This window comes from Nipponia nippon, unplaced genomic scaffold (genome assembly GCF_047370975.1).
Source record: "Nipponia nippon isolate SJK-2023a ecotype South Korea unplaced genomic scaffold, ASM4737097v1 scaffold_1, whole genome shotgun sequence".
NCBI classification, from domain to species: Eukaryota; Metazoa; Chordata; class Aves; order Pelecaniformes; family Threskiornithidae; genus Nipponia; species Nipponia nippon.
Window position 1 is genome coordinate 56,420,733 of NW_028262290.1, and position 13,343 is coordinate 56,434,075.

The 13,343-nt window shown below is 43.5% G+C and overlaps 1 protein-coding gene across 2 annotated transcripts in view; it reads left to right on the forward strand.

Annotated features, from left to right (window-relative positions):
- Nucleotides 1-10,120, forward strand: part of RALBP1 (ralA binding protein 1) — a 37,347-nt gene extending 27,227 nt beyond the window's left edge. Inside the window, exons 1-9 of one of the 2 annotated variants that reach the window (XM_087756673.1) lie at nt 35-106; nt 377-835; nt 2,667-3,016; nt 4,463-4,624; nt 5,098-5,229; nt 6,486-6,593; nt 7,363-7,484; nt 7,920-8,043; nt 8,290-10,120. In XM_087756673.1, the coding sequence (XP_087612799.1) occupies nt 88-106; nt 377-835; nt 2,667-3,016; nt 4,463-4,624; nt 5,098-5,229; nt 6,486-6,593; nt 7,363-7,484; nt 7,920-8,043; nt 8,290-8,553 (1,740 nt within the window). In that variant the 5' untranslated portion in view covers nt 35-87 and the 3' untranslated portion in view covers nt 8,554-10,120. Of the gene's footprint in view, nt 1-34; nt 107-376; nt 836-2,666; nt 3,017-4,462; nt 4,625-5,097; nt 5,230-6,485; nt 6,594-7,362; nt 7,485-7,919; nt 8,044-8,289 lie in introns of those variants that run through there. The other variant, XM_087756665.1, reaches the window with a different exon arrangement.
- The last annotated feature ends 3,223 nt before the right edge of the window (nt 10,121-13,343 follow it).

A 13,343-nucleotide genomic window follows, 5' to 3' on the forward strand; every position in this document is an offset into this window, starting at 1 on the left:
GTTGATTACAGGAACATAGAGAAGTTGCCAGACAGTTGTTTTTATTTTGCATTTCCTTGACTATTAGATGGGAAACTAGCCCATAAGATGGACATTGCCATTATGAGTAAGTATATAAAGTATTAATTGTTTAGATCGTTCAGGAGCTGTGTGGCTTATCTTTGATACGATTATGAAGCTTTATTTAATCCTTGTCCACTTAATTGTGTAACAAGTAAAGAAAAACTTCTGAAGAGTCAGGCAGGTGCTATTTTTTAATTCATGTTGCTGCTTCTCTCTCCTCCTTACATACTACTTCTTGTTCTCTCCCTGTTATAATATGCTATCTGGAAACTGAACAGACTTACAGCTGTCCTTTTCCTCCTTTGCCTAATAGCGGAAGGTTATGCTGCATTTCAAGAGGACAGTTCCGGTGATGAAGCTGAAAGTCCTTCAAAGTTGAAGCGGTCCAAGGGAATACATGTCTTCAAGAAACCCAGCTTTTCCAAAAAAAAGGAAAAGGATTTTAAAATAAAAGAGAAACCCAAAGATGAAAAACACAAGGAAGACAAACATAAAGATGACAAACATAAAGAGAAGAAGTCAAAAGACTTAACTGCAGCAGATGTTGTAAAACAGTGGAAAGAGAAGAAGAAAAAGAAGAAACCAATTCAGGAGACAGAGATACCTCAAGTGGATGTTCCGAGTCATAGACCCGTGTTTGGCATTCCTTTGTCTGATGCGGTAGACAGGACCATGATGTATGATGGCATCCGCCTGCCAGCAGTTTTCCGTGAATGTATAGATTACGTAGAGAAGTATGGCATGAAATGTGAAGGCATCTACAGAGTTTCAGGTACTCTGCGCACACTGACATGCAGGTTCCTAAGGTCTTTACTTGCAATTTTCTTATTATTTTACCATTTTCAACACCTAGAGACTCGGTTTATAGCTGCATTAATTTTAATTACCCAAAAGATAATCAAGTTAAGCAAACCCATAGGTGTGAGGTACCAGAAAAGTTGCTAATACGGTGGTACTGCTTAATGGCAGTAAAAATACACTTGTTTTGGCCTTTTGTGATAGGATGGTAACGATGAATAAAATGTGTTAGCATGGCCAGCTTGTAATTTTTTACTTCTGCATTAGAAATACAATGTTAGTTGATTGCAAAAGCAAAGATGAGATATAACCATTTTATTCCTTCCCACTAAGTTGCTTTTTCCAGTTACTTCCATTGTATGATTTTTTTTTTTTCTTCAAGACTTCTTTTCTTTAAGCAAATACACTAATAAGCAGAAAATACAAGTTTCGCTATTTAAGCTTAGCAACAGCAGGCTAATTAACCATGGTAGTTGTGTAACACCAGCTTACATAAATGAAACCTCAGTTTTAGTGACGTTAAACAAAACAGTCCCTTTATTTGGGAACTGCATCTGCAATATAATCCATGGAAGTACTGCTGTGGAAATGTTTAAGGGAGCAAGAGCAAGTGAGAAAAGGAATTTGAGGAAAAGCATTTGAAACAAGTTGCCTAGCACTGTAAGAAACAGTAATCAAACGATTTTAAAGGCTTCATTAAGCTGCCTTCATGCTGTCGATCTGCATGGTATTCGGTAGGCATGCATAAATACCGCAGCAGCTTAAGCAGTTTCTTCATCTTGCCTGTTGGAACATTCTGGTTCCGTGTTTTTTCAAGATACGATTTGTTGGGAATTTTCACGGACAAAGGTGTGTTTTCCGTAAATCATTTTTGATGTTTGTACTTTCTAGGTGTTCTCTAGTGCAACAGCACCCTCTTGTGTGTGTGAGATTGTTTAAATTGAGGGCTCAGAGAGACAATTGCAGTGGCTCAACAACCTAGCAGCCGTTGCGATGACTAACTTACTTGGACATGAAACCGAGCATATTTTACCTGGCGTTTACCATGGGCTGAGTGCACCCAGTTTTGCTTATTGCGTATGAGCCAAGCCATGGCAGCGCATTAAGTCGGTGTAACTCAAGTGGGTGTTTGAGCTTTAAGAAAGAAATTTCCCTGAGTTTGGGAAGATTGGAATGTTGCCGAGTTATAAAAACACCTTACCGAAAATCTTGGCTGGGTTGAATAACTACGTGAACGCACTTTTATTCATGCAGTGCCTCAAATCGAGAATCCCGTGTGAGATTCCTCTGCTGAGGAGGGCCAGCTGGAGATCTGGAAACTAAATAAAGTGTGGGTTTTGTTTTGACAGAAGAAAGCTGTTATAGGTAGAACTTGTTGCACAATATTGGAGTTGATAGCATATTTGCTGCTTGGCTTAGGGCTGTATAATTGAACAGCCTGAAAGATGCTGAATGCAAATACACAATTAATCTTACGTTCCCCTACCCTTCCTCGCCCTGTTTTATGTTCCTTGATGTGAGGGAATGCTGGCGCCAGTTCTCATTCAGAGCTTCAGCAGTGCTGTGTTTTTGCTTCGTAGTAGTAGTCAGTGCTTTTAGAAGCAGTGATCAGTGATCACGTAATTTTGAGTCATGATTTTAACTTTGTTACATGTGGATAACTTTTCAAAGGTATCCCTCAATCAGTTTAAATTGTAAGGAGAGGTGAAATAAATGCATCTCAAAAAAAAAAAAAAAGCTTAATTATAACTATTATACGTTTACAGTTGAAGATTTCTCCTAATTCTTGATCTAAATATTTTAAGGAATAAAATCAAAAGTTGATGAGCTAAAAGCAGCCTATGATCGAGAAGAATCTCCCAACTTGGAAGAATACGAGCCCAATACAGTAGCCAGCTTGCTGAAACAGTACCTACGAGAACTGCCTGAAAATTTGCTTACCAAAGAGCTAATGCCCCGCTTTGAAGATGCTTGTGGGAAGAGCACAGAAGCTGAGAAAGTCCAGGAGTGCCAGAGGTTGCTGAAGGAGTTGCCAGAGTGTAACCATCTCCTGATTTCTTGGCTGATTGTGCATATGGACCATGTTATTGCAAAGGAACTGGAAACAAAAATGAACATCCAGAATATTTCCATAGTGCTCAGCCCTACTGTCCAGGTACGTGCGCCACACAGCAAGCGTCAGAGCAGAACTTCAGCCCGAGAAAGACTTCTTTGTAGGAATTCTCTTGCAGGCGGGAATCAGCTGTTGTCTGATAGAGTTAAGCTGAAGTACAACTCCTCTCTATACCTTGGGAACCTAAAATGCTGGGAAAGGAGGAGCAAGACTTTCTGAGTGTGAGCTTGCATACGATGGGTCTGATATTTGGGTTATTATGAGCGTATTACAAAGACTGCTGCCAGGGTTTTAATTCCGTTGTGAATAGAAGTAATTTAATGCTGAATTTGTCCAATAATTCATGCAGATACACAATTTCTGTGGGCTTGTGACTCAGTGATAATTTAGCGAAGACTATATAGTTGCTTAATTTTAATATCAAGTCAACAAACCGTGTCCTGCAAATAGATCTTCCTGGTGCAGTAATGACTTGGGTATAATGGCTTTGGTGTCTGCGGTCAGATTGCTGGGGAAAATGACTGACTTTTAGTTTTCCAATAAGATTTTGTGGTTTCTGAATTGACTCATTCCTTAATAAACGTCTTGGAAGTATTTAATTTAAATACAGCTCAGAATTAGTCCTGTGCATAATGGAAACATGGCATTATGGGGTGTGGGTCTTCTAGAAGAAAACCCGCACTTTAGAAAAGCTTGGCTTTATAATTAAGAGTCTAGATAGAGGCCCAGGAGCAAAAGGGCTGGGCATTATTCTGGTTATTTTGCTGTGCCAGACACTTTCTAGCTAACAAAAGAGGTAACAATGAATGTAAAACAAGGCAGGCCCAATCTTGTTTTGTTGTTAAGTAGATTTTCGCAATTTAAATGCAGGTAGTGACAGAACGCCAATCTTTCTTTCAGGATACATTTTTGAATTTTAATGGGAGATACAGTATCAAAATAAATACTTGCTTCTGTGTCACATTAAAACAAAGAATACAGTAGCAGCTCCTTTCAAACTACTTTTTCTACTTTATTAAGTCATCTGAGAGTGAAGCAGTAGGAAATACTTCTAGGTTGGGGGAGAAGGTAGCCAGCAACCAGCCATAGCGCAGTATGGTTGGTGGTCCCTCCTACCTATTGCTATCGCTACCTTTACATGAGTAAAATGAAAGAGTTTATACTAGATTTATTTCTGTATTTACCAGCGATTCATAGAAATAATTGTGGTAGGTTAAGGCGTGTGAAAATTCTCAATTTAGCATGAAAGTGCCTCAGATGCACAGGTAAGAGAGACGGTGAAGTGATTCCTTGAGGCCAGCACTAGGTCATTTAAAGTATTGGTTTTAATCCAGATTTTAATCTCTTAGGACAAACTAACACAACTGTGACTCACAGAACAGCATACTAAAGGCTGTTCTATTTCTGGAGAAAGATACTGTGCTTCACAGGTAAAGATTAGGTGAATAAGTCATCTTAAGCAATATTTTGTCTGTCCTTTCTTTGCAGATCAGCAACCGCGTCCTGTATGTGTTTTTTACACATGTTCAAGAGTTCTTTGGGAATGTGACCCTAAAGCAGGTGACAAAACCTCTTCGCTGGTCAAATATGGCAACAATGCCAGCGCTTCCAGAAACACAAGAAAGCATCAAAGAAGAAATCAGGCGACAGGTTGGCAGTTACTTCAGTGTTCTTTTTATCTTTGCCCTGGCTTTTAGACATTCAGTAGTAAATTCTCTTAAGCTTGTAACATACTCTTTAATTATATCACAGTTGTGCTGTCACTGGAGACCACTGGAAAGAGACGGGTGATATTCTTGCCCGTTGGGTGTCTGGAAAGTTTCTGTGGTCTTTTGATGACTGTAGCCACGTCTTTGTGGACTGCTTTGCTAAGCAGTTCAGTCCTTTTACGGTGGGAGGAAGGTTGGGAGAACACGCTGAAGAGCAGTATTAAAGAATCCACGCGCTTTAACTAGCGCGAGATCGCGTGCTGAATGTATGTGAACGCTTGCTGTTGGTCGACATGTCAAGCTTCGAAAACCAGAACTCCAAGCCTGTTGCCCTGAAGCCAAACAGATTTTTTCTTTTCAGTCTGCCCTGCTATGATATATTAAAGACACTCATTTCTTTGGCTGTATTTCTAGGAGTTCCTACTGAACTGTTTACACAGAGACTTGCAGGCAGGGATAAAAGACTTATCCAAAGAAGAGAGACTCTGGGAGGTGCAAAGAATTTTAACAGCTCTTAAGAGGAAACTAAGAGAAGCTAAGAGACAGGTGGGTAACTTTTCTATTTATTGGCCAAAACCATCTAAATCAGGGATTAAACTCATGTGGGGTATTTTTAACTATGGCAATTCTTCCTAAAGTTTCACAACTATCATTTTTTCGCTATTTACCCATTTCTTGGGGAGCATCATTCAGCCTTACTGTTTAATCTTACAGTTGAAAATACCATAAATGTGAGGTGGGTCTACAGCCACGGACTGGGGGGTTCTTCGAACGCTCAGAGAGTGTGACAGGTGTAGGGTCAGTATTCTCTGGGTTTATAATTTAGATTTAGAAAGGATGGAGGACACTGAGGAATTTTATTACGAGTTCCTGCATGTGCATTCAAGTTTTCATTCTGGTCTGTGAGTTTGAGCTTGCAAACCCTAAAGAGAAATATAAAAGAGACTTTTCTAGAATCAACTTTGCATAATTTCTGGTATTATTTTAACTCCAGTTACAGAGCTCTGGAAGTATGAGGATCCAAATGCATTTTTAGGGAAAAACTGGGCAATTAATGAGTTCATATAGCTGTGTCAACTGGAAATGCTGGAGTTCTGCTCTTCCCTGTTTCCAGGATACGTAGAGAGAGAGAGACAGATGGACAGGGTGTATGCATGTAACGAGTGCTTCTGTGGGTTCAGTAGGAAAAGGATCATTTGACCACTACTTTTTTGAAGTATAAGTGCAGTCTGTTACGCTTGTACCCAGGACGGTGTTCTCTGGGTGGAGCAGATATCTTTATTCCTACTATTCATACAATTTGGAACAAAAATACCTGAGCATTCCTTGATTTGTGACACTGCAAAGGTACCCAGTTAGATCAAACCACATTTCAATCTTTTTACTGCAGATTTGTCATCATAACTAACTTTACATGGCTGGAGAGCACTTGCATTTTCTGGTTAGCTGGCTCTCCCCAGGGACAGCGAGATCGTCACACTCCTTCACAGCTGTTTACCAAAAAAAAAAAGTATGATTAAAAACTTAGTGTTGGATGGAGCATGTATTCATTACGTGCTTAAAACCGTGTGTCCTGGAGTACCAAAAGGAATTACTGGAAGACTCAAGGTTAACAAACTTCAGAAGCATTTTTTTTTTTTTTTTTTTTTAAACTGTCCTATGTCCCAGAGCAGGGACAGACCTTGCTGAAAAGGGTCAGGACAACCGAGATGGTGATTCTAAATTCGGAAAAAATATTTTTTGCAGTAAACAGAGTGAGTGGGGAAGCTGTCCTTTTAAAAGTTGTTCTCTTTCTCTGGCAGGAGTGTGAAACAAAGATTGCACAAGAAATTGCTAGCCTTTCAAAGGAGGATGTCTCCAAAGAAGAAATGAATGAGAACGAAGAAGTTATAAATATTCTGCTTGCACAGGTAGATGGCAGGCTTTTACCTGTTTGTCTGCTGGTGGTTTCTTGTTCCATATCTTTCAGAAATATTAAAGACTCTTTTGTTCCTTCTAATGCAGTAAGAAATTGAAAGCTTAAAGGGGTCTCCCTGTCGATGAAAATACAAGGCTTTGTTTTAATGGTAAATAAAGTAGGGAAGGAATGCTGGCTGCAGGAGTGAACCGCAAGCTGAGCAGACTCTTGTTAACAGCAGAAAGGAGACACTGTGCAACAACAAAAAAAGTAGCCTTTGTTGTTAACGTACTTAGAAAGCACTTCCAAATCTAACCCGATTGAATACCGTTAACTGCTTTCCTGCCGATCAAAGTAGCAAGGCAACTGGTTTGGCTTTTTTGCCTTCCTTTGCTTCCCTCAGTAGCTTTGATCTTCGCTGTACTTTCCTCCTTATACTACGTATTTTAGAATTCAGGTTTTCTAGTTATTTTACTGGTTATCCGAGCTTTCCGCTGTGATTTAAGGGAACAGGCAGCCGAACATGCCAGAATTCGGTGCATCATCTCCACAACTATTCAGTACAGCGATCGTCTTGAGGATTCAGAACAGACAGTGTTGGTTTTGAACCGACACTTGCTTTGAGGTCTTGATGAATCAGAGTTCAAAGGAGGCGTGCTAACCACGTCTGCTGAAAGCATTGCAGAGAACAGCGTCACCTCATCGCTTCCCAGGACCCGCTTAGCGTATGTTCCTGTAGAACATAAAGTCAAGGCTTTAAGTGAACTAATTGATCATTGCAGGAGAACGAGATTTTAACAGAACAAGAGGAACTGCTGGCCATGGAGCAGTTTCTGCGGAGACAGATTGCCTCGGAGAAGGAAGAAATAGATCGCCTTCGAGCAGAAATAGCTGAAATACAAAGGTAAAAGGGAGACGGCCTCCATCAGACCTCCTGCCAGGGGAGCGCTTCTTGATTAAAAGTACCTATGTGCTCTTCTGAAACAGTACTCTAAACTACACTTAAAAACTTACCCTGTGAACAGCACCTTTGAAAGCCTCTTTTTATTGAAATCTCAGCAACTTTGGACCTTTTGGGATATTTTCTGTTAGTATAATGATGGAATTACGATCTAAAGGAAACTAGACCCTGTGCACTAAAAAAATCCCCTTAGGAAATCACTGGATTATTCAATTAAGCTTTGAAAGGAAATTCTGGGGTTTTTTTGTTTTGTTTTGTTTTGTTTTGTTTTAAACCGTTGCAGATTATTCAGTGGACATAAGTTAACTCTCTTATGCTGCCGCAGTTCTGGCAAACTTGAGGAAGGATTTAAATCCGAGTTTGTCCTTGCTCTTTCAGTCGCCAGCAGCATGGCCGAAGTGAAACTGAAGAATATTCTTCCGAGAGCGAAAGCGAGAGCGAAGATGAGGAGGAACTGCAGGTCATCCTGGAAGATTTGCAGAGGCAGAATGAGGAACTGGAGGTAAGGTTTGAGTCCGTATTAACTGGTACCCTTCTCCTTAGCGCTTACTTGATGTCGTCTGCGCGGAGACGTTTGCACATGTGCACTGGGGGGGGGGGGGGTTTGCATCTGCTTTGCCTAGGCGTGAAACCCGCGGTTTAAATCGCTGTTGTGTGCGCGTCGGGGTTAGCAGCGATGCTGAACAGCCCCCTTGCGACAGCAGTGCTGTCAGAAGGAGCCCTGACCTTTGTTTTCCTTACTTCAAAGATAAAGAACAATCACCTGAACCAAGCGATTCACGAGGAGCGAGAGGCCATCATAGAGCTGCGAGTGCAGCTCCGACTGCTGCAGCGCGCTAAATCGGAGCAGCAGGTGCAGGAAGAAGAGGAGCCAGAGAAACGCGGGGGGATTTCTCAGCAGCAAAGAGACAGTGTCCTGGAGACAAAAGCAGCCAAAGAGCAGCCAAAAGCAAGCAAGGAGCAGCAAGTCAAGCCATCGCCAAGTAAGGACAGGAAAGAAACTCCAATTTGATCCGGCTCCTTGAATATGCATAAAAATCAACTGAACTGTGCAAATTACTGTAATTTGAGTCAAACTGCACAAATTATTGCTGGCTGTGTACATTCTGTAAAGAACCTTTACTTTTAAGCCCTGGAGACTTTTGTCTCCAGTACTTGCGGCTTCTACTCATCAGACTCAGGTGAGTTTGGAGAGGCCAGAAGAGTTTTCCGGTTAGTATCAGATTATTTCAAGACTGGTTCCTTCAGGTGATTTAAAATAATTCAGTAACAAGTCTTATTTTAAACCAAAATCATTATTTACCGTCATTGGAGCAGAATTGGAAGATCTCGTTTTCAGTAAATAAACAAAACCCCACCCACCCGTACTAATTATTTGCCTTGTGAATCTATTCATCCTCATTCACCATTATTTCTGCTTATTAACCTAGTCACTTCTTGCTTGTGCCTTTGATACCTTTCTGATGCAGATTATATACAAGGGAGCTTTAAATTTATTCTGGGCTGGCTGAAAAGTTGGGAGACTGCGGGGTATCGCGTTTACCTACCACGCCCTTAAGCTTCATTTTTGTTCGGAGATGTGCTGAATAAATGTAAAAACTTGAGAGATGTTATTTATGTCCCTGTATGACGGAAACGTTCATCGAGAGCTGTTTGTGTCTTTTAGCCATGTAGGGAACCCATTTACTCATTTATAAACCACCATCATCACAGCTCTTTAAGACAGGCTGCGTTCACACTGCTGCCCTCGAGCCAAGAGCTTTTTCTTCATCCATTTTAAATGTGTCAGCCCCTGGGAGAGAGCCCCTGACGGCTGCTTCGGGCAGCGCCGGGGATGGGCGCTGTCACCTCGGCCAGATCTGCCTGACGGAGCGCTAGCCCATTTCCCTCCGCTGACATGCCAGCCACCTGCGCTTTCCCAGTGAGGCCGAAGGAGGATGCTGGGGGAGGCGCTGGGGGCTCAGCAGCACCTCCTCGGTTTGCTGGGGTTAACAAACCACCCGCCCCCGCCTGGGCCTCGCTTTTGGTTTGGCTGCTTCTGCCCCTCGAAAGCCTGCGGCCACGCGGGCGTTCAGGGGCCATGTAACGTTTCATTCACGAGACTCATCCACCAATTCGTACCTGGACAGCAAACGCCACAGAGTGCAGATAGCCTATCTTATTTTTTAATCTGGATATTTATTTCCAGCACCTGTTGGACGTGGTTGTATTCTTTATCTATTGCACTGTTGTGAATCATTGGCCATGATTTGATTTTGTACAAATAATGCTTTGATACGTTATAGAAAACAGCATAGTATTTTTTTAAAATTTGGGGAAAAAAAAAAAGTTTATAAACACAGAAAATGCGGTCAGATGACAAATGTAAACTAAAGCATTCTCTCCCTTGCCTTCGTTACATACGTTTTTATATTTGCTGGCAATATTTAAACTTTTTGTTTGTTTGTTTAATTCACACTAATTCCTATGAATTGTCATGGATTTTTCTAATGTTCTTCAGACAAATCTCTTAATATTGGTTAACTTTTATTTTGTTAGGATTGTATTTATCGAGCAAATAAATTCAACAGCCATTTGAAGTAGTTTCTAGTTTATCTACTTCATAATGCAAATGACAGTTATTCTGCTTGGGTAGCGACCTGCAGCTGAGACGCTTATAGGAAAAAGGAATTCAGGCTTTCTTAACAGCTCTGCTCCGGTAGAACGCTGTCTGCAGTTGAATGTCCTAGAACGCTTCCATAACTCAGCTGATGATCAAGTTTAATTTCATCAAATTAAAGATTTTCAGACTTTGCTTCTCTATTACTACTAGAGATCGGAGTTGTGAAGGTAAAACCCATCCTATTTATCACATCATTGCTTCCAGCACATGAGCAGCGTTCCTTCTCCTGCAACCTTACAATGCACTCGAGTGTGTCGCCGTTGAAGTCTTAAACAGAGGTGGAATTGCTGCTCCTGCAGTAATACAGCAACTGTGACCAGAAATTTAGTTTCAAAACACCTGAAAGATGCTTATTTGAAGTTTTCTCTCACATGCTTTCAAATGCTAAGTCCGATGATAAACACAGTTATTGATAAAACTCCCGGAAAGCCTGCAGTTAAAGCCCTAAGTGCGACCTCGGACGCAGGCTGGCAGCGCTGCGGCCCAACAGGCCAGGGAAGTCCCAGGGCAGGTGGCCGAGGCAGCTGCAGCCTCTGGGCCGGGGGTGACACCAGCTCCCGGCCCGGCAACCTCCAGGAGGGGCTTCGGCTGCCCCAGAGCCGGCGGCAGCGGCAGCGTCCCCCCCGCGCCAGCACTGGCGGTGCTTGTGGTGAAAAAGCTATGCTAGCAGCAGCGGTTTCAGAGCCTGCGTGCAGCAGCTGCAAATTATTAGCTGAAAAAGCCAAAGCTAATTTCAAATAAAGTGGAAAGCAATTACAAGACAATAATCCGAGCGTGTTGCCCGGATCACTTTATAAGCTGCCGTATCAATGCACAGTGCCTTACCCTGAGCTCTGTGCGCTGCAGCACTCGGGCGGTTGCCCCCCACGGCACCAACAATGCCTGCGCAGCCGACCACCCTCATGAAGTCCCTACATGCCTTGAATAACCAATTTATCTAAATCAAAGTATTCTAAACACATTTAAATTGACTTAAAATAAGACTTTTTCCAACACTGTGCAGCTTGCATGGGCTGAGTGCAGCAGCAGAACCTGTCAGACCCTTTGGACAAAACACCAGGCTCGCTTACCCTTACTGAAATGAAGAAAGAACAGGCCTGCCACGCTAATCCTGGTGTTCTGGACTTAACAAAACTTTTGTGAGGGTTTGATGTGGCCCCTCTGCTTTCCTCTTAAAAATCTTAGCGTTCCCACCACAGAGCATTCCTTCAGAGAAGGGGGGATGACAGGACAGGGGGCCGCTACATTCCTTACCTAGTTTTATAGTCCTTTTCAACACAATCCTGGAAGAGGTTTTCTCAAATCAGTCATTCAGAAAGCCGAGGGAGCAAGAAGCACCGAAGGAGCGAGTCACTGGGACTACGGCACCAACGCCAATCGGGGCACAAACCTGGATTTTGCCAGCAGCAGGTTACTTGGCATCTAACTGGGCACGTGACAGCTTTTATGCTCGTAACTTATTGAAATACCGCAACTGTACAATGAGCCGACTTCAGACATTTTGCATAGCAAGCAGGTTTTTCTTCCTCCCAATAAAGTCTTTTTACTCTGAAAAATAGCAGCCTGAAGTGAACGGTTAGTTGCCTGAACAGTTGAACGGGGAGGGGGGGGGTATTTATTGGGAAAAAAAGAAACTAAAAAACCCCGAACAAAAACAAACAAACAAAACCCAACAAAAAACCGCACTCCCATGAGCAGTACTCCTCTCAGATCACATCCCTACCACAAGTCTAAAAACACCAGCTTGTGTCCAACACCTTTCAGCATTCCCGCCATCCTTCCAGGTTTCCCGGGCTGTGCGTTGTCCACACCAGGTTTCCAACACCGGCTCAGCTTCGTTCCCATGGGAGCAGAAGCCATGGGTTCTGGTGCGATTCCGAACGGTTTCCTCTCCGGGGCAGGGAGGTACGTTGCACGCGCTGCTGCGTGGCAGGGCCCTATGCGGACCCATCAGGGGTTCCAGAAATTCATCGTCCGTTATGGTGAAAGATAACGGACGGCTCCACAGGAAGCTTCACCTCCATTCCGATACCAGCACTGGGGCGGATTCATTTTCACCTCTGCGTCTCTTCAGATTAATAAGCTACATCTAATTTTTATAGTCTATGTACTGAAGCCAAGAATTTTACACCTGACCGTGTAAGACTATTCTCTTTAAATGAAAATAAAATGAAAAAGAAATTAAAGCATCAGCCTGAATCTCTGCCAAAAAGAGGTTTGACCAAGTTTAATCTGTCAAGGTTTTCATTTTTCAGCATGCACTTCTGACTCACAGTGCTTCATCTGCAGAGGGGAAAACGCCTCCTCCAGACCGGTATGGCTTACATCCAGCAGCACAAGTTCCCCTAAAGCGTGCTCTTTAAAACACGCTCTGACAGCAGAAGCCAGCAGCAGGCCGTCAGTCCTCCCTGTTGGGAGAGGAGGCACGGCCTGGGGAGCGCAGCCTCGGGCCAAGCCCCCGGGGGCTGCTCCATCCTGCGGGGATGCAGGTGCCCAAAGCGACGCCTGCCAGAAGGGACCCTGGGGCGCTCCCTGCCTCCGGCTCAGCGCCGGCACTGGCACTGCTGACCTGCTCGGACGCAACGGACCAGTTCCAAGTTTCATCTGGAGTTTTCTGTGTTGCTGATTATCTTAACACCATAAGCAGGAAGGTCTGCCAAAGGATCAGGTTGCAAAGCCTACGATTTTAATCGGACAACCCCTATCCCACGCACTGGAAGAGTTCCCCACCTGAACTGCAAAACGGAGTCTCAGCACAGCGAAGCTGCGGCTCAGGCCCTTGCTGCCTGCTAGCACGCCCCAAGACCTGCCCTGGCCGTACCCTCCGACCATCCGACAGCCATAACAGTAGCTGACAGCCCTTCTGCAACTTCTGTATCCGAAAGGGGGACCTGTGGGGAAGGGGAGGGCAGACATCAGGATAAAGGCCAAGACTAAAGGTCGCTGCATCCTAAAACTTCTAAGGCTGTTCCTCAAGTTGTTTTGCCTTGGCAGCTGACTCCTCCCTAGGTACCCCTAGGTGCTCCTCCACATCCTCCTGTCAGGGCTGCTCCGTCCTCCAAGGCAGGAACGCACTGAGGCTGCTGGAGAGAGACCAACCCGCTGCGAACTGGGGCTCAGCAGCATGGGCCTTCCCCTTC